We start from the raw sequence: 27,978 nt of genomic DNA on the forward strand, positions 1-27,978 counted from the left end.
ATGGTGCGCTGCGCTCCCGCCAGCCGCGCTGTACCTCAGCCGTCACTTTTCTTGATAGAAGATCTGTCTTCTACTCACCTGTCTTCTGACTTCTGGCTCTGTGAGGGGGGTGACGGCGTGCTGTGGGAGTGAGCATCTAGACACGGCTAGCGTTCAGTTCCCTTCAGGAGCTAATGGTGTCCTGTCAGCCAGAAGCAGAGCCATGAAACTCTTCAGGAAGTTGGTTCCTACTTCCGTCCCCTCAGTCCCAGGAAGCAGGGAGACTGTTGCCAGCAGTTCTCCCTGAAAACAAAAAACCTTTTCAGAGAAGCTCAGTAGAGCTCCCCTAGAGTGCATCCAGTCTGCCTGGGCACATTTCTAAAACTGAGGTCTGGAGGAGGGGCATAGAGGGAGGAGCCAGTGCACACCCATTGAAAAGTCTTAAGAGTGCCCATGGCTCCTGCGGAACCGTCTATAACCCATGGTCATGAAGTGGACCCCAGCATCCTCTAGGACGTATGAGAAAGTATCAATTACCTGGGCTCCATCCATTTGTCATTTCACCCAGTCCATCTTTTTTCCTTCTTGGATGAGTTGTCAGCGCCCCTCTTACTTGTACATCACAGGGTTAGGGGCCATGACAAACCCAGTGAACAAAGCCCATGCGAGCAGTAACAGGGATCTCCTCCTCAGTACCGTATCAAGGGCATTATTCAGATTCCGTAGCTATTGCTTCTGATGCACAAAGTACCTATTATTGGTACTTTGCGCATGGCTAGGACCCATGTGGGCAAATGGGTCCTGCGATGTAGGAAGCAGGACGGGAGCAGACTGTCAGTGATTTACAGTCTGCTGCTGTCCAGGGGGCAGCAACGGCCTCTGTTTGCGAAAACTGCCATTTAGGGGGAAGGACGAGGCCAGGGAGCTCTGTGGTTGCACTGAGATTTCCTGGCCTCTGCAATGGGTGCCGCAGGATGCCCTATGGTGTGTGATTGATCCAATGCTGCGTCCTAGGATGCAGGTCAGATCACTACTGCAGCAAGCGACGTCTGCTTTACCATACAGCAATGACGTGAATAACTGGGGAGACACACATGGGGATGGGTCTGAATGCTGGGAGCCTGTCTCACCCCCTGCTCACTGTAACTCTCCCCTCACTACACTAAGCTACAGTGTCCATTGGGTCTCCTACCTGCATCCCTGTGTCTTCTCTTGCTGCTGCTGAACTCAGTGTGCTTCGACTACAGTGCACTTCCTGGTCACATGACACATCCAAGTGTCCATCAGTACACAAGGCCCACCCCCACAATTAGAGGCACGCCTCTATTAGCTCCCTTACTGGGCAGTGACAATGCCTGTGGTGTGGCCCCGCCCCAGCTCTGCAAAGCAGTGTCTGGCTGTAGAACGAGGCAGAGCTGTTGCTACCTCATCTCTCATCTCCCTGCAGCTCCAGGGATCTCCACAAAGCTGGAGAGTGTTAGTTATAAAAAGGATTACACTAAACAAAGAAGATGTTTATGCTATAAATATCTCCTGTGTATTATTCTAATCGGTTTTATATAAAATCCAAGTAGTATGACAGGGGAGTTGCCTACTTAGCACTGTCACAAATGTCATGGGCACACTGCACTTCTGGGCCAAAACATCATGGAGACACTGTGACGGGGCCCAGAGCCAGGAGCTCTGAACAAAGGCTACGGCTGAGGTGATTTGCGGAAAGACTTTTGCTGGTGGCTGAGCAAGCAGCGCCCCTGGTGAGCGCCATCCTGCTTAACTAATAATTGCGTTCCTGCTTCTCCTCAGTGCCACAGAACTTGCAGCTCTTAGTGGCCTCTCTACCAATATGCTCCTAATGCAACCCATCAGGGCCACCTCGACATCCTGTGGGCAGCTGTTGCTAGAGAGGGGGTGTGGCCAAGCAATTGAGGTGTAGCAACACCAAGTCAGGAAAATATTATTATGTAGATAGTGTGCCCCCTCTGGCATGTGCCGATGGGGGCTATCCCTGACCTACATTGCTGAGTCAAACCCAGGCCTGGGTAATCAATATCCGCCCCACCCCCGTCTTGGCACTCCTGTAAACTATAGCTGGAAAATGATAGTATTAGGTCAAATGGGAATATGTTACCTGTCCCTAGAAGCAATATATACATTTCTCATAGTGCAGTCATCTCCTGTCACTTATGGTAACTTGGGAAGTTAATGAATAATGAATGTTCATTTTTTATTTATTACCCATGCCCTGTGAAATCTCCTCTGTTATTCATCCATCATCCTGCCTTTGTGACCATTACTCTAGCTGCTCCATATTATATTTATTTCCCTTCTTCCTCCTCCCTGTTGTTTACCTTACTCACCTGGTTGCTAGGTGCCCCTCCTTCCTGGGTTGCTAAGGAAACCTAGAATCTATTCTAGGTACCAGCAGTGTAGTAGCATCTTCCAGTATCAAACATGGCCACCAATAGAAGGAGTCCATCTACCACAGGACTTCCCCATGCCTCAGCCTTGACTGCAGTCCTTGAGGCTAAAAACATGGTCTGTATTGGTTCCAATACTTTTCATTCAGGATTTTTATGTAAAATTAAGTTCATAGTTATATCTAGTATACATGATGAACAGGAAATTAGTGACGTACAGCAAAGTGCAACATAATATAAATATATTACAATGTGTATAACTGTTTATTTGATAGTGATATGCAACTATTTTTATTTCTTGCTAATTAATCATTGAATAAATAATGTTGTACTATTTGCAGAGGCCTATGATACACAGGCTGTTTTACGTAGCAAAGAGATCTCCAGAGCAAGCGTACTGCGGGAAAATAACAGGTAACGGTGCTGTGTGAGTGGATGGGGTCACAGTTCTACATATTTCTGCCTACAGACAAGGTGTGTGTATATTATTATATATATACAATGTATACTCACACTCACAATGTTTAGATAATATATACAGTATGGTTAGGGGTGCTGTGTGATCTTTAGTTCACGCATATCTGTTTTAAGGGCTCTCTGACCCCTCCCAATTGAATCAGCCCCTGAGTTGATTGGGGAAGAAGGGCTGATGAAGAGCTGAAGGCAAAATATTCCGGATGTGGCTTAAACCACAATGCTGGGGCGTGGCCTAAGTGGCATTCACATATTGTTTAGCCTACCCAGTATAAAGGGCTGTGTTAACAGAGGATTTAAGTTCTGTTGCCTTACTGGGCCCAAAGGCCACTTCCGACCATTTGCGGAATCTGCACATGAGGGTTTCACAACATGTTTAATTTTCCTGACTCCCTGATGGATCGCCAATCATAGATGTCCGCTGATCGGCAGTGTTGGTCGGATCAAGGAAACCGCTTCCTGCTTTATGGGGGCCGTGAGCCTCTTGGTCAGTGGATCTTCCCCACCAGCCCGCCCAGTTTTCCTTTGCTTCTCTTTTCCGTTGTTGGTATTTGCTGGTTGTTAGCTATTATGTAGTGTGTGGGAAAGTACAGTAGAACAGAAAACCGGAGAAAAATTTAGAGAAGTTTAAAATTCAAAATTGTATTTCATACCTCCCAACTTTCAGTCTCACAGAGTTGGGCCCCTCGTGCGCCGAAGTTGCATCCGCCTGGAAAGGGGGGTGGCATCGGTCAGAAGGGGGCGTAGTCTCAGGCACATACTCCTACCTCCCATGTTTTGATGCAGGTGACGTGGGACTTGCTGCACCAGAGGCTGGAAAAGGGGCATGGCCTCTGAAAGAGTGGGCGTGGCCTTGGCAGCGGGCGGGGGCATAGTGCAGCAACCCCCTTTTTCGTAATTTTGGGGGCGTGCCCAGCGCAGCAGAGCAGCCCCCAGCTAACCCTCCCCGCACTGATAAATACTGTGCACAAATCTATTAAGTGATCACCGGCTGCTTTGCAGAGCAGAGCAGCGGTGATCACTAACTCTCCCAATCCGCCCCCCGAGGGACACTGCGACCCGTGGGAGGGACAGCGGGACAGTGTCTAATTAGCGGGACTGTCCCATGTATTCGGGACAGTTGGAAGGTATGGATACCGCACTTATATACTTATTTGGGTGTGTATTGCGTGACCGTCAGTCAGAATACAGACGCCGACATCCCGGCACGGAAGGGGGGGGGAGTATGGGGGAACCACACTGCGGGCTTGGTGGCAACCTGCAGTCGCCACAGATTATATTCCCACTCTATGGGTGTCGTGGACACCCACGAGTGGGAATAGTCCCTGTTGATCGGCATGCCAACCGTTGGGATTGTGAGGGGGTGGGATGTAGGGGGAGGTCATGTGACCGCCGGTCACATAACTACATCCCATTTATTTTATATTATACAGTATAGGGCAGAAAGTGGAGTTACATAGTGACATGTTATTTTAATACAGCAAAACAATTAGTTTTTAAACTAACATAAGTGCTGTTACTGTCTATTCTCTGCTGTATATATGCAGTATACATAGGTTTTATGCAGGCGTGGAAAAAATGCTGCACATTAAGAATGCTTTCAAAAATAGAAGTGTTTATAGTTTATTTGCTCAATTAACAAAATGCAAAGTGAATGAACAGTCCAATATTTGGTGTGACCACCTTTTGCCTTCAAAACAGCATCAATTCTTCTAGGTACACTTGCACATAGTTTTTGAAGGAAGTCGGCAGGGAGGTTGTTCCAAACATCTTGGAGAGTTAACCACAGATCTTCTGTGGATGTAGGCTTGCTCAAATCCTTTTGTCTCTTCATGTAATTCCAGACAGACTCGATGATGTTAAGATCAGGGCTCTGTGGGGGCCATTGTTGTACTTGTAGTACACTAGGTTAAGCTAAGCAGTCTATGCAATCAATGAGCTTTTAAATAAGGAACAGTTTAACACATGCAGGCCACTGTAGTACTTGTAGTGCACCAGGTAAGCTAAGCAGTCTATGCAATCAATGAGCTTTTAAATAAGGAACGGTTCAACACAAGCTGGCCGTTCTAGTACTTGTAGTGCACCAGATAAGCTAAGCAGTCTATGCAATCAATGAGCTTTTAAATAAGGACCAGTTCAACACAAGCTGGCCGTTCTAGTACTTATAGTGCACCAGGTAAGCTAAGCAGTCTATGCAATCAATGAGCTTTTACATAAGGAACAGTTCAATACAAGCAGGCACAGGGGCATAACTAGAATTTTGTGGGCCACATAGCAGAATCTTGGGGTGGCTGCTGGAAAATGCGACTCCGGGAACCCCGAAATGCCGCTCTGGTAAGCAGATCTGTTCCCCTTAGTCCAGCTGCACCTTCCCTTCCTCCAGGTTTCCCCTACTTTTTAAGGGTCCCCAGGTACTCCAGGACCTCCTCTTCTCCTGCGCTCCCTACGGTGACTGGTTCCCAGGTCCCCAACAACAGGCCACTCCCTGGCCACTCTGCCCTGCGACCCGGGGACCCAATGATCTGGCAGGAATTTTCCCGGATCAGGGATGTTGCTGTCAAGTGGTGAAACACCAGTTCTAAGTGGCACCAAACTCCCTGTCAGATAAGCTGTCCCCTAGAGTTCAGCCTAACAGACAGGGCTATGCAGGATTTATTATCTCTATACATATGGGTAATAAAAAAAAACAATGGGGGCACTCTTTTTGATAACTACGCGACACTACATTTTTTTATTTATATATATATATATATATATATATATACACAACAAATGTACCGGCTCTCCCATCAACCATATTCAATGTAGCGCCGGGTGCCCGTGCTATATTAAGTAATTCACTTCTCCAAAGGCACAGCACTCCAGGCGACTTATAAATAACGACAGACGGCAGTGATACAGCAACGTTTCAATGTTATTCACATTATCCTCAGGCTTACAATCAATGTAACACATACTCACATAAATAGAGACCTCATCAGGTGTGAAACGCCGTCACTCCGGAAGCGGGACAATCACCCGCCCGGCGGCGTGTCCGTCAATAATGACGTCATCCATGTGCTCCCCAATCACCATAGCAACCGTAAACACTGTCACTGAATGCATAACGTTCTGAAAAAAATGCATAGAGCATATATATGTTTGGAGTCGAGGAGGAACTGTTTTTTGTGGATACAGAGATATCACGAGATATAATTTTCTTCTGCAGATATATAGATGATTTGCTAGTGATCTGGCAGGGCACTGAGGAGTCTTTTGTTTCTATTATAGAGGCACACAACAATAGGGAACACCCTATTAAACTTACGTATTCAATTTCTGCTGAAACGATTCAGTTTTTAGATGTGCAATTGACCATCTCTGGAGGGATAATATCTACATCATTGTTTTCAAAAGCCACAGATAGGAACAACCTACTACACTTTAAAAGTTGTCATCCTTTACCCCTTAAGCGGGGCCTTCCTTATTCCCAATTTTTTAGGGCCAAACGTATTACATCTGACCCTAAGCTAGCAGTAGAACAAATAGAGGATATGTCAAAAAAAAAAATTGGCGAGAGGGTACCACCCTGCCTTGTTACAGAAAGCCAAAACTAAAGCTTTGGCTTTAGATAGACAACAACTATTATACCCACAAAAAAATCGGTTACAAAAGCCATGTATTCCATGGGTACAAGAATTTAATCCTGTCAGTAATTCAATTAAAGGTTCAGTTAAAAGACATTGGGACCTTATACAATCAGATCCGGATTTAAAATTGACTAATACTAGAATCATGCCTAGTTATAAAAGAACTAGAAATTTACGGGATATATTAGTCAGAACGGACATCTTTGACCCTAGAAAGAAAGTCTCCAGTGTTGTAGAGGGGATTTTTTTGGGAGGATTCACTCCTGAGGAAGCTGGCTGACAACACCAGCGAAACGCGTTGAGACGATATTGCTGGACACTTCTCAAAAAAATCCCCTCTACAACACTGGAGACTTTCTTCAACTCTACCCAGACGGCATTAATTGGACATATTTCCCTTGGACATCACCACCTGTGGAGGAACTGGAGGTATCCCTACCTGCATGATAAAGCTTGCACTGTTGTGCTTAAAAGGGACTCATTGAGCTCCGTCATCCTACCATTCTTCAATTTGTCAGTGTGGACTTAATTTCGGAGGGAGTCCTAGCCAGTGTATGATTTACTTCTCCTGAGGGGATCTATGAATGTGTCATGACCCATGAATTTTATTTATTTTCAATTTATGTTTTTATATGTTTGAAAGACACCTATGTTTTTAGACGTTGTTTTGATTAAATACATAATATATTCATTATTTCAACTTAAACCTACCGTCCTTTTTTAGACTCTATATTATTAATTTATATATTCATTTGAATAAGCTGGGTGATATACCCCCAATAGCAACAGAGCGCTGGTGACTCTTGTTTTTTTCTGTGAAATCAAACTGTCCACTTAGGAAGCAACACTGATTGACAATCAATTTCCCATGCTGTTGTGCAAATGGAATAGACAACAGGTGGAAATTATAGGCAATTAGCAAGACACCCCCAATAAAGGAGTTGTTCTGCAGGTGGTGACCACAGACCACTTCTCAGCTCCTATGCTTTCTGGCTGATGTTTTGGTCACTTTTGAAAGCTGGCGGTGCTTTCACTCTAATGGTAGCATGAGATGGAGTCTGCAACCCACACAAGTGGCTCAGGTAGTGCAGCTCATCCAGGATGGCACATCAATGCGAGCTGTGGCAAGAAAGTTTGCTGTGTCTGTCAGCGTAGTGTCCAGAGCATGGAGGCGCTACCAGGAGACAGGCCAGTACATCAGGAGACGTGGGGGAGGCCGTAGGAGGGCAACAACCCAGCAGCAGGACCGCTACCTCCGCCTTTGTGCAAGGAGGAACAGGAGGAGCACTGCCAGAGCCCAGCAAAATGACCTCCAGCAACGGACAAATGTGCATGTGTCTACTCAAACGATCAGAAACAGACTCCATGAGGGTGCTATGAGGGCCCGACGTGCACTGTTGTTATCCTGAAGAAGGGGACTAGGTCCCCGAAACGTTGATGTAACTTTTTTGCACTGTTTCCACCCATTACATTTTTGAAGTGAAAGTCTCTGAGTGCCGCCTCGTTTGTCCCACTACATACCACCGGTTCCCGGTTGGGGAGGGCACCAGAGCAACTCGAGTCCAGCATTGGACTCTGTAGAGTGCCGGAGCAGCCATACTCTCTCTCTCTCTCTCTCTCTCTCTCTCTCTCTCTCTCTATATATATATATATATACATACAAACTGTATATACAAAATAGCAATGTCCGGCACTCCAAGTATTGTAAGCATAACTTGTCCTGGTGCCTCCACAATGTAGTAATAGAAATAGATAGGTGCGGCACTCATGGATCCCAGTAAATAAGAACACAAATGCAGCTAGCATGGATAATCAACGTTTCAATTATATATATATATATATATATATGGGTGAGGTGATAGTTTAACATCAGCATCCTTTTGGGACAGGTTGAAATGATCCCATCAATGTAATATTATATCAACTACTGTATATGTATCATGTTTTATGAAAATGTGCTATATCAGTATGTTTTAGTAACCTCTCCTTTTTTATACCAGGAATACATTTTCGGGTATTTTATTCGACACCAGTTTCCTGAATATTTTATGAATGTTTTCTTGCTATGTAATATTGGGGGTCATTCAGACCCGATTGCTGCTGTGCGTTTTCGCACAGCAGCAATTGGGTCAGAACTGCGCCGGCGCTTCAATGCGCAGGTGCGAGGCCCCTCCAGCGCCGGGGAACGCCGGGCAGCGACGGGAAGGACGACGAAAGCGATCGCACCGGTGATCGCAATAAGATTGACAGGAGGAGGCCGTTTGTGGGAGTCAACTGACCGTTTCCAGGGAGTGTCCAGGAAAACGCAGGCGTGTCCAGGCGTTTGATGGGAGGGTCCCTGATGTCAGCTCCGGGCCGGATCGTCGCAGTGGAAGAGTAAGTCCTGAGCTGTGCAGAGACTGCACAAACTTTTGTTGTGCAGCTCTCTGCAAACGCGATCGCACCCCTGCACAGCAACTACCCCATCCCCCTGTAGGCGGCAACTACCTGATCACAGCGATGCAAAAAACGCATCCTAGCTATCAGATCTGAATTAGGCCCCTTGAGTGACCATTTGCAAAAATTGGTATATTAACCAATTAAGGATTTATTATTATAGGAATTTTTAGCGCACCTGAGGTATCTTTTTTGTCCAATATATACTGTATATATATATATATATATATATATATATATATATATATATATATATATATAGTGATTCAGACTGGATCGCAGTCTGAATTTTTTTGTGGAGTGCGCACGCGCAGCGGCCGCACTGTGCGTGTGCACCCTAGGAGCCTAGTGAGATGCTATCAGTATCTCTGGGCTGCGATCGCCTCTGCCTGATTGACAGGCATAGGCGATCGCGGGGCAGGAGGGGGCGTGACAACGGCATTAGAACGCCATTGGTGGGGCGCGGTTCAGACAACGGCGGCGTGTCCGGACCATTGGGGGGGGGAGGGGGGGCCGCATCGGCCGCGTGACGTCACACACAGCTCAGGATGCTGCGCTGGCAGGGAGCTACTCGTCAGGTACAAAAGCATCGCCAGCGTGCAATGCTTTTGTACCTTTGCGGGGGGGCAGAGCCAGGCATGCGGGGCGTACTAACCCTGTGCTGGGCGTCTCCCCGCATGTCTATGAAAGTGATCGTAGATGTGCTAAATTTCGTACATCTACGATCAACTCTGAATTACGCCCCCAGTTACATTGGCCCTCATTCCGAGTTGATCGCTAGCTGCTTTCGTTCGCAGCGCAGCGAATAGGCAAAAAAAATGGCAATTCTGCACATGCGTATGGGGCGCAGTGCGCACGTGCATCGTACTTTCACAAAAGCCATTGCAGTTTCACACAAGGTCTAGTGATGGTTTTCAGTCGCACTGCTGACCGCAGAGTGATTGACAGGAAGTGGGTGTTTCTGGGTGGTAACAGACCGTTTTCAGGGAGTGTGTGAAAAAACGCAGGCGTGCCAGATAAAAACGCAGGAGTGGCTGGCCGAACGCAGGGTGTGTTTGTGACGTCAAAACAGGAACTAAACAGTCTGAAGTGATCGCAAGCGCTGAGTAGGTCTCGAGCTACTCAGAAACTGCACAATCTTTTTTTGTAGCAGCGCTGCGATCCTTTCGTTTGCACTTCTGCTAAGCTAAGATACACTCCCAGAGGGCGGCGGCTTAGTGTTTGCACTGCTGCTAAAAGCAGCTAGCAAGCGATCAACTCGGAATGAGGGCCATTATTCCCTCATTGTACAGCACTGCGTACTATGTCAGCGTTGTATGAATATAGGATAATTGTTATCAACATCATTATGATTCTTCTTCTCCCGCAGATCACTATGAAAGACTGTTCCATAAGCAGATAAAGTCTAACCTCGGAGAGTCCATCTCTGGATTATTGCTGATCTATCCCAGCTGTGTTATTCACATGGTTGAGGTAAGTACAGAGATATTGGGGGTAATTCCAATTTGATCGCAGTAGGAATTTTTTTAGCAGTTGGGCAAAACCATGTGCACTGCAGGGGGGGGGGGGGGGTCAGATATAACATTTGCAGAGAGAGTTAGATTTGGGTGGGTTATATAGTTTCTTTCTGTGCAGGGTAAATACTGGCTGCTTTATTTTTACACTGCAATTTAGATTGCAGATTGAACACACCACACCCAAATCTAACTCTCTCTGCACATGTTATATCTGCCTCCCCTGCAGTGCACATGGTTTTGCCCAACTGCTAACAAAGATCCTGCTGCGATCAACTCAGAATTATCCCCATTGGTGGTCATTCCGAGTTGTTCGCTCGCCAGCTGCTTTTAGCAGCTTTGCACACGCTAAACCGCCGCCTACTGGGAGTGAATCTTAGCTTATCAAAATTGCGAAAGAAAGATTAGCAAAATTGCGAATAGACACTTCTTAGCAGTTTCTGAGTAGCTTCAAACTTACTCGGCATCTGCGATCAGTTCAGTGCTTGTCGTTCCTGGTTTGACGTCATAAACACACCCAGCGTTCGCCCAGACACTCCTCCGTTTCTCCAGCCACTCCCGCGTTTTTCCCAAAAACGGTAGCGTTTTTTCACACACTCCCATAAAACGGCCTGTTTCCGCCCATAAACACCCACTTCCTGTCAATCACACTACGATCACCAGAACGAAGAAAAAACCTCGTAATGCCGTGAGTAAAATACCTAACTGCATAGCAAATTTACTTGGCGCAGTCGCAGTGCGAACATTGCGCATGCGCAGTTAGCGGAAAATCGCTGCGATGCGAAGAAAAATACCGAGCGAACAACTCGGAATGACCCCCTTTGTGTAATCATGGGCAGTATCAGGAGGGAACACATCTTCCCAGTCATTCTACTGTAAGCGCTCACAAAACTGAGACTATTTCTTTGTTTAAATAAGTGTTTATGTTGATGTTATTTTACTTGCACATTATTGTCTTCCAACACTGCATTGCTTATGCTTATTCTGGTTTTTGGATGACTGATATATATTTCCATCAGAAAGACAGCAATGAAAGGCCTGTTCAGACATCAGAGCTAAGCCTGAGGAAAAGCCCCACAGTACAAGCACACAGTTTTGCCACACGCCTAATTAGCTAAATTAGATGAAATCCAGACATTAAATGGTTGGCCAGATCACCCCATTTTATGACATTAACATCATGCCTAATAGTACGAGGGTGGTTCAATAAGGTAAGAAGACCTGTCATCGCCTGTAACAATACGCTGCATTCCCTCCTCATGGTACCGCGTCAAGTACACGAGAGACAATCCCATCCCGTTGGTTTTGTGAACTTCTGAGAGTTGCTTCGGTACCCAGCGTGAACACTTTTTCTGTACCCCAGTTGCTCATAATGAATAATATTGTGCACAGTACCCATTGAGATGTTCAGTTTGTCACTAACTCGAATGTGTCTATCCTCCTAAACCAGACCTTCAATGTGGCACAAATTATCATCTGTGGGCTGTGGTGGATATGTTGGCAGTTTATCTTGAACACGTGTCCTTTAAAGGCAGTGCACCAAACCTGTTTCCGTGACATGACGTAATCACCGTACACCTCAGAAAGTTGGCAATGAATTTCAGCTGCTGATTTGTCTCAATATTTCACCATGTTTCCATCAGCCCCGCCATCTTACTGATGTTGGGAAGAGTACAAAAGATTTGAGACACAGTCCAATGGCTGTGAGGGGAAGCAGTAGTCTACCTGCATTGGTCTGGTGGGAGAATGAAGTAGAGAACATTGCACATGTGAGAGGTCTTGTTACCTTATCAAACCACGTTCATAGTTTTATTGAGTTGGCTTGAGTTGGCATTTGGCTCTTTCAACAAAATCTCTCTGCATCAAGGCCGCTACCTCTACTGCCCAACCCTTATCTAGGCTCTTATACCCTATATATCAGTGGTTCCCAACCTCAGTCCTCAAGGACCCCCAACAGCTCATGTTTTCCAGGTCACCTAGCAGTTGAACAGGTGTATTCATTACTCACTGACACATTTTAAAAGACCCACAGTGGAGCAAATAATTTCACTTGCAATCCTGCTAGGTGACCTGGAAAACATGAACTGTTGGGGGGTACTTGAGGACCGCGGTTGGGAACCACTGCCCTATATAGATGCTCTGGGACACTGGCTAATCATTTATAAACGTCGGAGACCTCTCCTTAAACCTTTATAGACAACAGGGGGGGAGAGGGGGGGGGGGGGAGAGGGGGGGGTGTGTGTGTGTGTGTGTGTGTGTGTGTGTGTGTGTGTGTGTTAAACACAATTCAACACTGGGTAATTTCAAGTTTTATTCTAGTACATTAAATGAGTGATCACATGAACAATGATAGCTAAAATGGTCATTATGATTCTGTCGCCCACATCGCCAAAGTCAAACGCAGTAGAGATTTGTTTTTATTTGTTCTGCGCACATGTCCAGATAGCGTGCGCACAGCGACAGAGTTACTATTTGTGTGTGAGAAAGATGCCCGGCCTCAGAAATGTAATATAAATATAATGAGTGTTTCTGTGTGGTGACAGAGATGGTTCCGCATATTGGGTGTGTTGCTGTGGAGTTGCTGGATGGGGTTGTATAAGCAGACACTCAGCCACTCACCTGGGAGGTCATACTCTGGGAATCTGCACCGGCCACAGGGCTGGTGGAAGCTTCCATGGTGGAGTCTAAAGACGCACCCAATTAGTATGCCAGTGCCTACAGATGCCGACAGTGGGCGTCTCAGCCCCAGCACATTTGGAGGCATGGATGGTCAATGGACACCAGGGACGGGCTTTGTAGCAGCATCTGCATAAAGGTGCAGACGGGTGACCAATAGAAGCAAGTATGGGCATGGCGTCTGACTCAGAATCAGTCTTTTATACTGTTAGAAATAAAGTAAAAGACAGCTATTGAGAACGGTGCTGAGAGCATGGATGAGACAATCTCAGTGATGAAACCTGTGGCACACGTGGGCCTATCTGATGGTTACCTGAGTGCCAGGATAAATATGGCCAAATTAAACACAATCTGACTTCCCAAATAGAAGCTGGTCAACGGAAGATGATCACATACACGCCTCGCACTGTTATCGGTTAGCACAGCTGTTCTTAGAACATGTGCTGTGATATTGGGGAAATGGCTGAAATCAGCTGCGATACCAGCGAGACACCAGCATAACCACATAGACTACACAATGACGTTGAACTGCTTGCTTTGTTATGTTTAAACTTGCACGCCTTATTGTATCCCCGTTCTCTGCAGTCCTCCAGCGAGATCCTACAGGGAATCATTCAAGATCTCGTCGAGATCCAGAATCAGGGTGCAAAGTAAGTTCACTGAATCCAGGGGCCAGCAGCAAATGTCTAAGGGGTTTATGTACTACGCCTTGGAGAGACACAAAGTTCCAACCAACCAGCTCCTGTCAATTTTCAAACCCAGCCTATAACATGGCAGTTGGGATCAGAAGGCTTACTAAATACAGTAGACCTCTACATCAGTGACTTCCACCTCATTACAATTACATAGACTGCATTGCTTGTTACTTTGTGAGTTGTCCGACTTCTCTTTTGCCTGGGTGTGGATCATTGGGTCCTCCCTAACTAGGTTGATCACTATTGGTCGACATGCACTAGATCGACACAGGAAAAAAGGTTGACATGAAAAAGTTTGAAACAGGAAAAGGTCGAAGTGAGTGCTTTGAGTTTTTTTGGTGTCGTTTATTCTGTAAAATCACCGGGAACCCCTATTAGTGCACCACTTCGATCGCCATGCTTTGGGCAAGGTGCCTCGCTCCACTGTGCCTGGCACAGGTTACTATTCCCAATCCTAGTCCACGTGGATTGCAAAGTATGAAAAAGGTAAAAAAAAAAAATGTGAATGTCGACCTTTTCCATGTCGATCTATTGTCAATGTCAACCTAAGAACCGCATACCCTTTTCCTGTCTGTTCCTGACATACTGTAGAACTAATGGTCACCTGAAAGCATAACTTTGCTGGCCAGTTTGTTCTGACTGGCCAGACACATGCTGGGAGGGGATACGGTCATTAGGTCGACCACACTTAGGTCGACAGTCATTGGGTCAACCACTATTGGTCGACATGGAAAAAGGTCGACATGCGTTTTTCATTATTTATTTTTTTAACTTGTTCATACTTTATGATCCACGTGGACTACGATTGGGAATAGTAACCCGTGCCGAGCGCAGCGAGGCACCTTGCCCGAAGCATGGCGAGCGAAGCGAGGGGACATAGTGCACTAATTGGGGTTCCCCGTCACTTTACGAAGAAAACTACACCAAAAAAAAGTAAAAAAACATCATGTCGACCTTTTTCCATGTCAACCTAATGCATGTCGACCAATAGTGGTCGACCTAAGTGTGGTCGACCTAATGACCCATACCCTTGTAGGGCATAATTCAGAGTTGTGCATTAGTCCAAATATGGACAAACCTCACAATTTTAAGTACACCGTACGTGTCATGGCTGCATCCACAACCTAGGTCACTTACAAGAGATTTACAGTCACACCCAGTGTCGGACTGGGGCATGAAGGGCCCACCAGGGGAATGCACTTATAGGGGCCCATACTTAAGGGTGTGGCCAGCCTCCACAGAGGCTTGAAATACACAATAGTATAGTGCAGTGTAATGCAACATATCTACCATGTATAATACAAGTGCACAGTCTGGTACCTGATCCCTAGAGGAAGGAGTGGGCCCTCCGGCAGTGGGGCCTACCGGTGGTTTCCCTGTACCCCTGTGGGCCAGTCTGACCCTGGTCACACCTGTCTTGGGCAGTACGGATGGTGTATGGATAACATTATTGCCTCACAGCACCGAGGTCATGGGTTTGATGCCGACATCGGCCCTAACTGTGTGGATTTTGTATTTTCTCCCCATACTTGCGTGGGTTTCCTCTGGGTACTCCAGTTTCTCACAAGCAAAGGGCTGGGGCGCTGCGGTCACACAGATGCAGCAGACATAGAATACAGGCGGATGCTCGGATACTGACAACTGGAAGCAGCCGGAATTGTGAGCCCTCTGGGTGCAGCTCGAATCATTGGCACAGACAGGAAACGGGTTCTGCTCAGAGTGTGCAACCAGTCAGCACAACCCTTGCATAGTACTATTAATTATATCCGGCAATATCAATGGACCGAGAGCCGGGTGCAGGAGTGCTCAGAGGAGGGTTTTATTGCTTGGAGCTAATTTTCCCTGTACCGTCCATGTCTCAAATTTCTTTAGCTGGTATTGATACGAAAGACTGGGAATGCTATGTAATGGCATTAAGCTTAACAATATTTACAGTACACTGTGCAGATAAATTGTCTGTTGGTCTGGCAGGCGTTTTATCTGACAGCCTGACACCCATCATATATCATGACTATGGAAGCAAATCCCGGGTATCGGGATTGAAAAACTCTCAAACCCAGGATTCCTGGGATTGAGTTGGAAAATGAAAATATTTTTTATGCACGGCCCAGCAGCACAGGCCCACAGGTAAAACATAAAACTATTATTTTTCCTGTTGGCCTATGCTGGGCCATGAATGTTATTTTATTCCTGTGGTATTCTGTTAGGGCTCAGCCGGGGCCCTGACACCACAGGTATAAAATAAATAACATTCATGGCCCAGCACAGGCCCGCTGACCCAGGCCACAACACAGAAATAATAATGATATGCATATACTTACCCAGTCCTCCTCTTCACTTCTCTAAGAGAAGCAACAGGGTCAGGCAGAGCCCAGGCAGTGGCGCTGTCTCACTGGGGACGAGCTGGCCTTTGTTGCACTGGTCTGCAGCATGGCTCCCTCCTCCTCCCGAGTCGGGTCTCTCGCACCCCACTTTTATTGCCATCGGTACAGAGGACGGACAGAGTACTACTGCGCAGGCGCGGCTGAAGGGGCATGGGGCTGAGCTGCATGACCTTTGGGCAACGTCTGAGCCGCATCTGAGCAGCATGCTCAGCGCTGGCCTGCAGAAATTAAAGCGCATGCGCAGGACAATCCCGAAACCTCAGAATTAGAACTTCTAATCCCGGGATTCAAATCCCGGTAATTTTGGCACCAAATCCCGGGATCCCGCCGATCCCCATCCCAGGATTGGCCACCCTAATCACGACGAAACACTGAGATATCTCTCAGTGTATGGCCATACGATATCTGGGTTCCTTCCCTGTGGAGGAGACATTTCCCCGTTCCTACCCAATGAACTATTGCACAGTGATGTCTACACAATATCTGGGCTTCTCCCCTGGGGAGGAGTCATTTTCCCGATCCTCCCTAATGAGATATCTCAGGGATGTCCACACGAATTCTGGCTTCCTCCTCTGGGGAGTAGACATTTCCCCGTTCCTCCCTAATGAGATATCTCACAGTGATGTCCACACAATATCCGAGTTCCTCCGCTATGAAGGAACAGGGGAAATGTCCATCGGTCAGCTGTGGCAGGGCATACACTGCCATGCGTGGCCAACTTGCAACTGTAAAAATACTGCATCAGATGGACATGTCTGAATAATCTATATTTTCTGATCAGTTATGCACACAGTACAATTATCTTAACTCCTACGTTTTGTAGTTCACTTCTACAGGACACCAGAATCCTTGTGCTCTCGCACAATATCCCCAGCAGACTCCTCCCACAGTGGTATTTCCATGAGGTGAGATTGCCAGTGCTGTACCTGAGTGATATGGCCTCTGAGGAGTCACTGGAGCCTGTGGTAGAAGATTGTCTCACAGTTATGTTGAAGTTGGGCGTATGTGTCTCCCAGATGTTACAGGTGAGGTTCTAAACCACAATGTGAAGATCGCAGAACCCTCAGGCCAGGAGGTGACAATCGCCTCATTCTCAATTACACAGCCCCACAATAAAAATAATAATGTTGTTTAGTTGCCCAGGATATTTAAATGAATTTAGAGTATTTTGGGGTTGCTGAATTAAAAAATGAAAGTTTTTTTCAAATTGACTTTAGTCCTTGAGATAATGGATAACCCCAATTAATAGGGAACTTAGCCAAGCCACAAGTGCATATGGGAATCCACCGGAACATTCTAGAAGGTGAGACATGCAAATATTCCCTCCACAATTATACTAGAATATTTTCCCCTCCGTATATAAGTGATCGTCCACTATAGATTGAGCAGTTCGCGTTGTCTATTATTTTTCTTATTCCTCGTCCTTGTATCTCAATATTTAGAGGCAATCTAGCAAAACTGATGTCAGATTCGGAATCAGCACCACAAAGTTATCCCAACATCGCTCTGATACGATTGGCAATTACATGAGTGTTGATCAATGTTATCAACAGACCTGAAAAAAAAAAAGTCTAAAATAAATGTGAAGAGTTTACAGCAGCATAATGTTGAGATGGAGTCAACAAAGCTTCAGGCATAGGTCTACTTAATGTTAGTCTAGCCGTGCATCTTACCTTACACACAAATCAAACCTAAAGTACATCACATAATAAATGCAGGTACATAGAAAATATTTAACTTTTTCTGCAGCGGGCTACACTGGGATTCCACAGGGAATACATCGGGGTGTAGAGTTGGATCTTGATTCGAGGCACCAACAGGCTAAAGCTTTGACTGTTCCCAGGATGCATTGCACCGTCTCTGGACACTGGAGCTCAGTTTGTAAGTTGGTGCCTGCAGAGCAGGTCACTAACAGGTGGGGCTGCGCTTGGCATCCCCGAAAAGAGCTTTTAAGATGACTTCAAGGGCCGCAGCACTATTTATGTAATTCTGACATTCTGTGCTGCGGCTCCATCACCTCCCCAGCAGCACTGCATACTCCCGTGGCGGGGTTCCCGGGAACTTGCAGCGGAGGCGCACCGGTCTTCAGGCACACCACTGCTGTCGCTCTCCTGGATCGCGTGGCTACACATCAGGGAGGACGTAAGAGGGTCCCCCAGGTGGGACCCACCGGTAAATTGCGGTCCGGTCGCGGTCCCAGGAGACAGACCGCGCCACTGGTGTGGACACTGTACTGCACAGGGACCCCATTATATCCACCAGGGCAAGGAGCACAGGTTGGATTTACTAAAATCCATTTTACATAGGGTCCACAGTACCCGGTGGTGAGGACCAGCATAGGGGATAATGCGCTGACCTGTAGCCCCTCCCCCATCCGGGTGCCATCTACTGCTGGTGTTCCTGCCCTGGAGCTGCATTTCCCTCTCCCTCACCTCCGACAGAGATTTTGGCGCCATCTTTACACTGCTAGCTGGGCTGATCTCCGGCACAGCAGGGCATTGTCTCCTCTGTAAAGCCGCCTGTCTCATCAGCGCTGTGCATTTACAGACACTTAACTAACACTGTCTAAAATGACATGTAGAATACTTAAGAACAAGTGTACTGATACCTGAATATTTAGTACAAGTATTCTGTGATATACATCCAGTATCTACTGTGCATTGTTATAGCTATATATACATATTTGTAATTTTACTAGTCCAGTGCAGTTTTATTGTTTATCTGAAATAACTTCTGCATTGTATCTGTGACTGAGTGTACCTGTAGCTGCTGTGTGGATTCCTTCTCGTGTAACACACTTATTGCTATCACTGTATTCTGTACCCTGGGAGGCTAGGTGCGTCAGGGTCTCATATATATATATATAGTGCTACACAGTATATACTGTCTAGTGTGTTTTACTGTATATTTCAGTCACCTCATACCGCTTTTAATTCTGTTTGTGTCCTGCATTTATTGTCACATAAATCAGGAGCATTATTTGCAGGTATTATATTTGTCTGGCTATATTGTACTGCTACGCTCTACAGCTACATTCACTATAATGTCTGCCACGCAAGGCGGGAAATCCGCGGACGCTTCTGCATCATGCAGTGCTTGCACCAAGGATTTACCGGAGGGGGAAGTTTTAACTGATGGTTCAGGTACTGGGTGCCACACGTCTCCCAGTCAGCCTGCAACACCTGTGGTCAATCAGGAACCACCTTGGGCAACATTTTCAAGTATGCTTAATACGCTTGTGACACGTCTTACGCCCTCTGTGGGACCTCCCGTGCCATTACAGCCTCATATTGTCCCTGTAGTTAATCCGCCCTGGGCAGACACTCTGTCTACCCAGATACAAGAATTAAATCAATCCTTGGTTAGACAAAAGTCCACCCCACTCCCCTCTGGTGTCAAGGGTTCATCTAAGCGGGCCATTTCCTCCTCACAATCCACTAATATTTCAGATATTTCTTCGGATGAGGATGGGGAATATACTGATCCATCAGACACTGATACAGTCGCTTCTGACAAGGAATCTACAACCCAGGTTGATGTTCCTGACCTAGTGAAGGCTATTAAGCGGATTACACAAATTGATGATGAGGTAGATCCCACTACTACATCTAAGAAACCTGATAAATTCAAACGTCAGAAGGTTACTAAAGTAGTTTTACCACATTCTGACCATTTAATTGACATTCGTCAGGAATCCTGGTCGTCTCCAGGAAATAAATTTTCCCTGTCTAAAAAGATGCTAGCTCGTTATTCTATCCCTGCGGAGTTGAGTACCAAGTGGAAAACCCCACCGCCGGTGGACTCTCATGACGCCTGTCTTGTGGTGTCATCTACTCTGCCTGTCACCACCGTCACCTCCCTGAAGGAACCGACGGATAAGCGTGTGGAGGGATGCCTGAAGACTATTTACTCACTCACCGGTGCTGTACATAGACCCACTATGGCAACCTCCTCGGCTGCAAAAAGAATTGAAGCATGGGTTCAGGCATTGGAGGTGGAGCTGCCTCTAAATATTTCTGACACTGCCAGACAATATCTGTATCACATTACCACAGCCTTCAGGAGGCGGCCACTGAGGCAGGTGTAATGGCAGCCAAGGCGTCTACTATGTCTATTCTGGCTCGCCGAATTCTGTGGTTAAGGTCCTGGAAAGTGGAGATAGACTCCAAAAAGACCTTGGAGGTGCTCCCTTTTCAGGGAGACATCTATTTGGAGAAGATCTTAATATGATTTTGACTGACTTGGCGTCTGCTAAGACTGCGTTCGTCCCCAGTACTAATCCTTCTGCTCTGAAGGCAAAGAGTACTACTTTTCATTCCTTTCGAACTCCAGAAAAAAACAAAGGGCCAGGCATACCCGAGACAGGCTCGTGCTTCAAAAACCTCTATGCCCAAAACAAAACAGTCTTGGGCCGCCCGTCAGCCTGCTTCCAAACAAGATAAGCCTGCTGCATGACGGGACGGGACTCCCTCTGGGGTGTCTAAGGGTGGGAAGCCGACTTCTGCAGTTCTCCCAGGCCTGGTTAAAGACCACTTCGAACGCCTGGGTGCGGGAAGTCATCTCTCACGGGTACGCAGTTTCTTTCAAGAGACGTCCCCCTCACCACTTCTATACGATGGTTATTCCTTTGGATCCGTTGAAAGCGCAAGCTCTACAACTGGTTGTGCGATCCCTCCTGGACACAGGATTGGTAGTGCTGGTAACTTTGTCCCAGAGAAGCAGGGGATACTATTCGACCCTGTTTCTAGTACCGAAACCAAATGGGTCTTTCCGGCCTATAATCAACCTCAAAATATTGAACCAATTTGTGAGTGTGTCCAAATTCCGTATGGAAACTCTGCGCTCTATTGTACTGGCCATGGTACCTGAAGACTACATGGTATCCCTGGACATTCAGGATGTTTATCTGCATATTTCTATTGCCATGTCGCATCAGCAGTATCTGCGGTTTGCTATTGGCAACCTACATTATCATTTCCAGGCGCTGCCATTTGGATTGACCACGGCCCTTCGGATCTTCACCAAGGTAATGGCCGTGATGACGGCTCATCTCCGTCGTCGGGGAATCAGGATCCTGCCGTATCTGGACGACTTGCTGATCCTGGCGAACTCCCATGATGTTCTACTCAGTCATCTAGAACTGACGGTCCAATTCCTACAAGCCCACGGGTGGCTCATCAACTGGAAAAAGTCCTCCCTGGTCCCTGCTCGGAGCATGGTACACCTGGGGGCACTAATGGACACACAGCCAAAGACTGTTCTTGTCTTGTGAGAATGTCCTGAAACTTCAGGACAGGATCAGATACCTCCTCTCTCGCCCAAGAGTGTCGATACCCTCGGCGATGCAAGTACTAGGCCTCATGGTGTCGACGTTCGACATGGTGGAGTATGCTCAATTTCATTCCCGCCGTCTGCAGAGGTTAATCCTAATTCCTCATCGGATCAGGTCTCAAATGATCTCTTTGACTCCGGAGGTTCATCTGTCACTGAGCTGGTGGCTACAGGACCAACAGTTGAGCAGGGGCCGCACCTTCTGGATCCCCAACTGGGTCCTACTGACTACGAATGCCAGTCTGCGGGGTTGGGGCGCGGTGCTAGAGCAACACTCTCTCCAGGGTCGGTAGACCAAGGAGGAATCTCTCCTACTGATAAACATTCTGGAATTGCGGGCAGTGTTCAATGCCTTTACTCTTGCCCTGCCTCTGATACAGAACAGGCCTGTTCAAGTACAATCAGACAATGCCACACCAGTGGCATACATAAATCATCAAGGCGGCACTCGAAGCCACATGGCAGAGTCAAAAATCCTTAGTTGGGCGGAACGTCATCTGCCAGCAATATCGGCAGTGTTCATTCCGGGAGTCCTCAACTAGGAAGCAGATTTCCTCAGTCGTCAGGACGTGCACGCGCCTGAGAGTGGAGTCTTCATCAGGAAGTGTTTCAACTCCTAGTGGACAAGTGGGGCCTTCCAGATGAAGACCTGATGGCGTTACGACACAATCACAAAGTTCTGGTCTTTGGATCAAGGACAAGGGATCCTCAAGCAGCGTTCGTGGACGTACTGGCAATTCCATGGAGCTTTCGGCTGCCCTACATGTTCCCTCCAGTGTCATTCCTGCCCAGGGTTCTGTGGAAGTTCAAGCAAAAAGGAGGAATACTACTACTAGTCGCTCTAGCGTGGCCCAAACGGCATTGGTTCTCAGACCTACAGGGTCTGTTGATAGAGCGTCCTCTTCTACTTCCTCAACACCCAGACCTCCTCGTTCAGGGCCCTTGTGTCTACCCGGACCTGGCGTGACTCTTGAAGCTTCACTCCTGAGATCCAAAGGATTTTCCGAGGCAGTTATCCAAATTATGCTAAAGGCCAGCAAACCGGCTTCTGCACGGATTTATTATAGGGTCTGGAATTCTTACTTCACCTGGTGTGCTGCTAAGAATTACGATGTTTACAAGTTTAGTACTTCGAGGCTTCTGGCTTTTTGCAACAAGGCCTGGACTTAGGACTTCGTCTGGCCTCCCTCAAGGTTCATATATCTGCCTTGTCGGTGTAGTTTCAGCGAAAAATTGCGTCTATTCCTGACGTTCATACATTCACTCAGAGTGTATTGCGAATTCAACCTCCCTATGTCCCTCCTGTGGCTCCATGGGATTTGTCTGTTGTACGGAATGCCCTGCAAGAGTCTCCATTTGAACCTCTTGAGTCGGTGAACCTTAAGTGGCTCACTGCCAAGGTCTTAGGCGCATTGTCCTGCTGTCCACCCTTTCTGATATTTCACCGTGACCGGGCAGTTATTAGAACTCGGCCATGTTATTTGCCTAAGGTGGTGTCATCTTTTCACCTTAACCAAGAGATTGTGGTTCCAGCCTTTATCTATTCTGACTTGTCCTCCAAAGAGAGGTCTTTGGATGTGGTACGGGCTCTCCGTATTTACGTGGAGAGGACTGCCTCTATTAGGTCACTCTTTTTGTACTTTTTGGTTTTCACAAACGTGGCTGGCCTGCGAACAAGCAAACCTTGGCCAGATGGATTAGAATGGTGATTGCACAAGCTTATGCACAGGCTGGCTCCCGGCTCCTGCTGCTATTAGGGCCCATTCTACTCGGCCTGTTGGACCTTCTTGGGCGGCCCGCCATGGCGCGTCCACAGAACAATTGTGCAAGGGGGCTACGTGGTCCTCAGTGAACACGTTCATCAGGTTCTATGCCTTTGATACTTCCGCCTCCCAGGATGCTTCCTTTGGATGCCGGGTTCTTATACCCACTAAGGTGCGTCCCCTCCCTTGAGGAACTGCTTTATGACATCCCAGATGTATTCCCTGTGGAATCCCAGTGTACCCAGCTGCAGAAAAGGAGATTTATGGTAGACTTACCATGGTTAAATCTCTTTCTGTGAGGTACACTGGGTTCCACAGGGCGCCCATCCTGACGCACTTAGCTTCTTTGGGTTTGTATGGCATTATCCGCTGGTCCCTTTCCTGTCCTGAGAATGTGGTTCTATAGTGTATGTGACTAATATCTGCCGTCTCTTTACCTGCTACTGCATTGGACTGGTTAACTGAGCTCCAGTGTCCGGAGGCGGGGTTATAGAGGAGGCGGTGCAGTGCATCCTGGGTACAGTCAAAGCTTTAGCCTGTTTGTGCCTCGGATCAAGATCCAACTCTACACCCCGATGTATTCCCTGTGGAACCCAGTGTACCTCGCAGAACGAGATTTAACCATGGTAAGTCTACCATAAAATCTCCTTTTTTTTCCCGTACAGCCCGGGAGCAAATGCCCTGGAGGCCACCTGACTGACCTGGCCCCCGAATTGCTGGTCCGAGAAGATATAATCAATTTCCTCACCCAGTCTGATATGCTCCTGGAACCAAGAGCGTTTCTTGCACTGTATAACAAGCCAATAAACGCGCCTTTTGAGTCAGGTATGGATATCCAAAACCTTTGCATGTTGTGAAGTGGTTTATAGTAAGCAAATATACTTTATTGGCCAGTATGCTGAAATCAACTATATAAATAACCATACAGTATACCCCTATAGAGGTGTATCGGTCACCTCCACAGTGGAGCAGCCATCTTTGTGGTCTGAACCCACACACTAGGAACTTCTGACATAACAGTATTTTTATGTTTGTCCTCACAGCCCACAAAATGGCTGTCTCCAATGCCTGTGTGCATTATACATGTAGATTTATCACCAATTAATATATATGGGCAGATGCCATTTTATTATTTTTGATTTTATTTTTCGCCTAATTTTATTATTTTCTTTGATTGGTTATAAGCTCTCATTTAATGATAGCCAATTTAGTAGAATAAAAAAGCCACTATGAAATTTTTTATTTCTGTATGTAGACATATTTACTCAGTAGGACAGCTTACGGGGGCATTCTGTGCATGTCCTACCCATTAACACTCTATTCAAGATGGCATATGGTATAGTCAGTGGAAATATTTTACAATTACTGGTATATTTAGGGCTGACACTACCAAAACAAGACATCCAAGTGCTGCCTCTAAGCACGTGCCTAATGGGAAATTTACCACTGGTTATAGGATCTTTTCCAATCAGGGCCCTATCTCATTTGGATGGAGGGAGAGTTTAACTGGTCATAAGCAGACATGCAAAGCATAGGTATAAATTATTTTGTCCAAATATCAGGGATTAAAAATATCTTTATAGTTCCTTGAGAGAAACACCTCTATTTATACAATTTATGTGTGAAGCTATTTATATTCGATAAATACATTGTTTTTATTTTCTCCTCTTTATAGATGAAGTTTGGCCAACTCCCCAACACCAGTTTCTGTAGCAGACATTTTGTCCACTTTGCAACCATTTTGAATTTACTTACTTCAACATCAAAATATCAATGCATTGATTATTTATCAGTCTAAAGAATGTATGTAGGTGTTGGTTTTTATCAATGTTAATATAAAATGTTTATGTATAGGATATCTTTACAGTGGTAAACTAGTCAAATAAGACCAAAACAAATAAAATTTACCTCACAACCATGTTTTTATTTCCTTGGAAATAGGAAATATATGGAAATATATTTAACAGAAACCTTCTTAAAGTGTGCCAAAAATATATAATTTATTATCACATATTATCCAAGCACATGATAAACTGCCTCACACCGGCACCTGGTCAAAGAAAAAAAAAAGGGACAAAATTGGGCAGCCCTTCATACACTATGCATATATAATATATTTATAAACTGGTGCAACTTTATTTATTTTTTTAAACAAAATGTATTTCAACCAAATAAAAAAAATACCAAGCTTTGAAACTAATATGTAATATAGCCCTTAAAGAGTATGATTTTTGCCAACAAGGCAAACGTAACCTCCTGTGGAAAACAATAAAATAAATCCTTTGTAAATGAAAGTGGAAATATCACTTTAAAAGTAAAACTATCCATAGCTATCCCGTTCTTTTTTTATCTGGTAATAATATAATTACAAAGCACAGCTCAAAGTATTTTTTTACATTTTTAAATGGCACAAATATAACGGCAGGTGTTCGGTTTAGGTATAATGTCTGGATCTCAATTACTTTTTTCCCACCGCTAAATACTGGAAGCATACAGCTCCCCCTGCAGACTGTTAATGGTACTGCACCACATCAATAAAGCTGCTATTGCTTGCTGAATCATTCAATAACGCCATATTAAAGAGCTAGAAGAACCATAAAACATTTCTATATATTATTTTTAGAATGATAGTTCCACTTTGAATTTACCAAAAAAAATTAATCCCACTCTCACTGCATTAAGTTAACGAGGAGATTGGCTTACTGAACACAGTGTGCCACCCTCCAGGCTCCATAATGGCTGAGTAAGCTGCTGTGTACAGGTCATGGTTCGTATGCATACGTCTTTTATACACAATATTTCAGATGGTGAGAAGATGGAATACATCGTTATACACAGCAGTGGTCAACGTTCAGAATTAAACTGCTTTATACATATAGTTGCCCAAAGATCCTGGCCAATTTTTATCTGACAATAACTGTTAAAAGGATACTGAAGTGATATGATGACATATTTTGTAACCTAAACCTCCACCCCTCGGACAAAAATTAGTACTCCTATTACTAAGAGCACACATTGGTAATGAGGCATGTCCTCCATTACCAGGAGTGTGAAAGAAAACACTCTTTGGACTACATTAGAGGTGCAGTATTACATTGGCTATATGACATCATTACATATCAAGGTCCACTTGTGGAATCTGGCACACAGGCACAATAGGTACGGTCTAACATGTATCCTGCTTGCTGTGTGTCCCGAACCTATATCACAATGTCTCTCAATGCAAAAGATCATTTAAGGCAGTGAAGTGAAGGCAGCCATTTTTGCGAGCTGGATGAAGTACCTCATGCTTTGGTGATGTCACTAATTCCCAATGAAAAAATAGGCTGGATTCTGGTGAATGTTAGTTAACTGTGTGAATCCAGAGAGGGGGGCCCTTATATCAGTCACCGTATCTTAACAGTGTATGGGAAACATATACTGTCTGGCGACATGGATACAAGACACACGTTACATGTAGCGGCAGGGCTGATTTTACATCTAAGACGTACTGAGACTCTCTGACCTTGGGTGAGGCGTATGAGTAAATGTACATTATATCTGCAGTCATACAGGGCTGGTAACAAATGAAAAAGAAAAACAAATACCACAAAAACAAATTCTGAAAAGGACTCTGGAACGAGCAGTCCTTGTGATTTTACTTCCTGGCTAGCCGTCACGGTCCAATATTATCATTTCCAATCTACTAAAAAATATATGGTGTATATATACATTTATAGAACCAGGTCAAAAACCACTCTACCGTGGAGCAAAACTTGCTGTATATTTTGCAGATGTGCTGCAAACGGCAGAGGAAACATCTGTGCCTGCGGTTAAACAGGTTTTAACTGTACAACAATATGAAGAGATTACATGCTCGGCAATGCTAGATGCCACACATACAATGTGCCTAAGGATGTACCTGCTGTAGCTATATTGCCGAGTGGCTGTAGAAAGCCAGAAGACTGCAGTGGCTGCCAGGGAAGGGGCAGAGATGTAGGTCCGTGTAAGGGCGGCTGTGTATATATAGAGGTTTATACCCTACACATGGTAACTGAGATCCAGCAGTTCCCAAAAAAATCTATGTGCCTTTGACATTATTTTAGCTCTAGCATCAATCAAGACATCGCTAACCTCTGTTGTGGTAATAATAAAGCCTAAATGTTTATTGTGTAAACCTATAGCTTTGCAGACTGATAGAAATCTCCGTGATGTTCCTCCGCCCTGGTCATCTGGCACTGGAAGTTAGAATAGAAAACACATAGAAAGGTGGCGGCGGAATGTTTGTAGAGGCTTCTATCCCCTCTGGATAAATAAGTTCTAATAGTGGCATGAACTAGATATATGGGTGGACTGGTCCAATCAGTCCCTACAGACCAGGCAGGAGGCCTCATTGAGGATCCTCCAATGCAAGACACAGCAGGTCATTCAAACTTTGAGAGTTCTTCCAAGTCCATGAAGGAAATACCAAAAAAACAAAAATACAAACAAAAAGCTTTTCGCTGTTGGGTCTTGAAATGATGGGCGTAACGGGCCTGTAGGGCTGAACCGTCCATATCTTGGAGTGCAGACATATCCCATCTTCTTACAGAGCTGTGCTCTCTATATCCGTGTCAAGCAAGACGACTGGTATCGGGGGAGGATCTGCCACGGGAACCGGGCACACGGAGTCAGCAACAGGAAGCCCCTGAATCGGATCTG

General features: G+C 45.8%; 2 protein-coding genes across 4 annotated transcripts in view; one reads left to right on the forward strand and one right to left on the reverse strand.

Moving 5' to 3' along the window:
- The first annotated feature begins 1,482 nt into the window (after positions 1-1,482).
- LOC134945449 (testis-expressed protein 47-like) lies at positions 1,483-25,209 on the forward strand. The gene is made up of 7 exons (XM_063934741.1): positions 1,483-2,514; positions 2,738-2,810; positions 10,305-10,408; positions 13,711-13,775; positions 17,028-17,229; positions 23,964-24,123; positions 24,974-25,209. The coding sequence occupies exons 1-7, from the start codon at positions 2,431-2,433 to the stop codon at positions 25,009-25,011; spliced, it is 726 nt and encodes a 241-aa protein (XP_063790811.1). The 5' UTR covers positions 1,483-2,430; the 3' UTR covers positions 25,012-25,209.
- The window catches only part of ARHGAP17 (Rho GTPase activating protein 17), a 151,871-nt gene continuing 149,094 nt past the window's right edge, over positions 25,202-27,978 (reverse strand). The window contains exon 20 of one of the 3 annotated variants that reach the window (XM_063934738.1): positions 25,202-27,975. In XM_063934738.1, coding sequence (XP_063790808.1) covers positions 27,863-27,975 — 113 coding nt within the window. In that variant the 3' untranslated portion in view covers positions 25,202-27,862. The remainder of the gene's footprint in view (positions 27,976-27,978) is intronic. The other 2 variants (XM_063934740.1, XM_063934739.1) reach the window with 2 other exon arrangements.

This window comes from Pseudophryne corroboree, chromosome 7 (genome assembly GCF_028390025.1).
Source record: "Pseudophryne corroboree isolate aPseCor3 chromosome 7, aPseCor3.hap2, whole genome shotgun sequence".
Lineage (NCBI taxonomy): Eukaryota > Metazoa > Chordata > Amphibia > Anura > Myobatrachidae > Pseudophryne > Pseudophryne corroboree.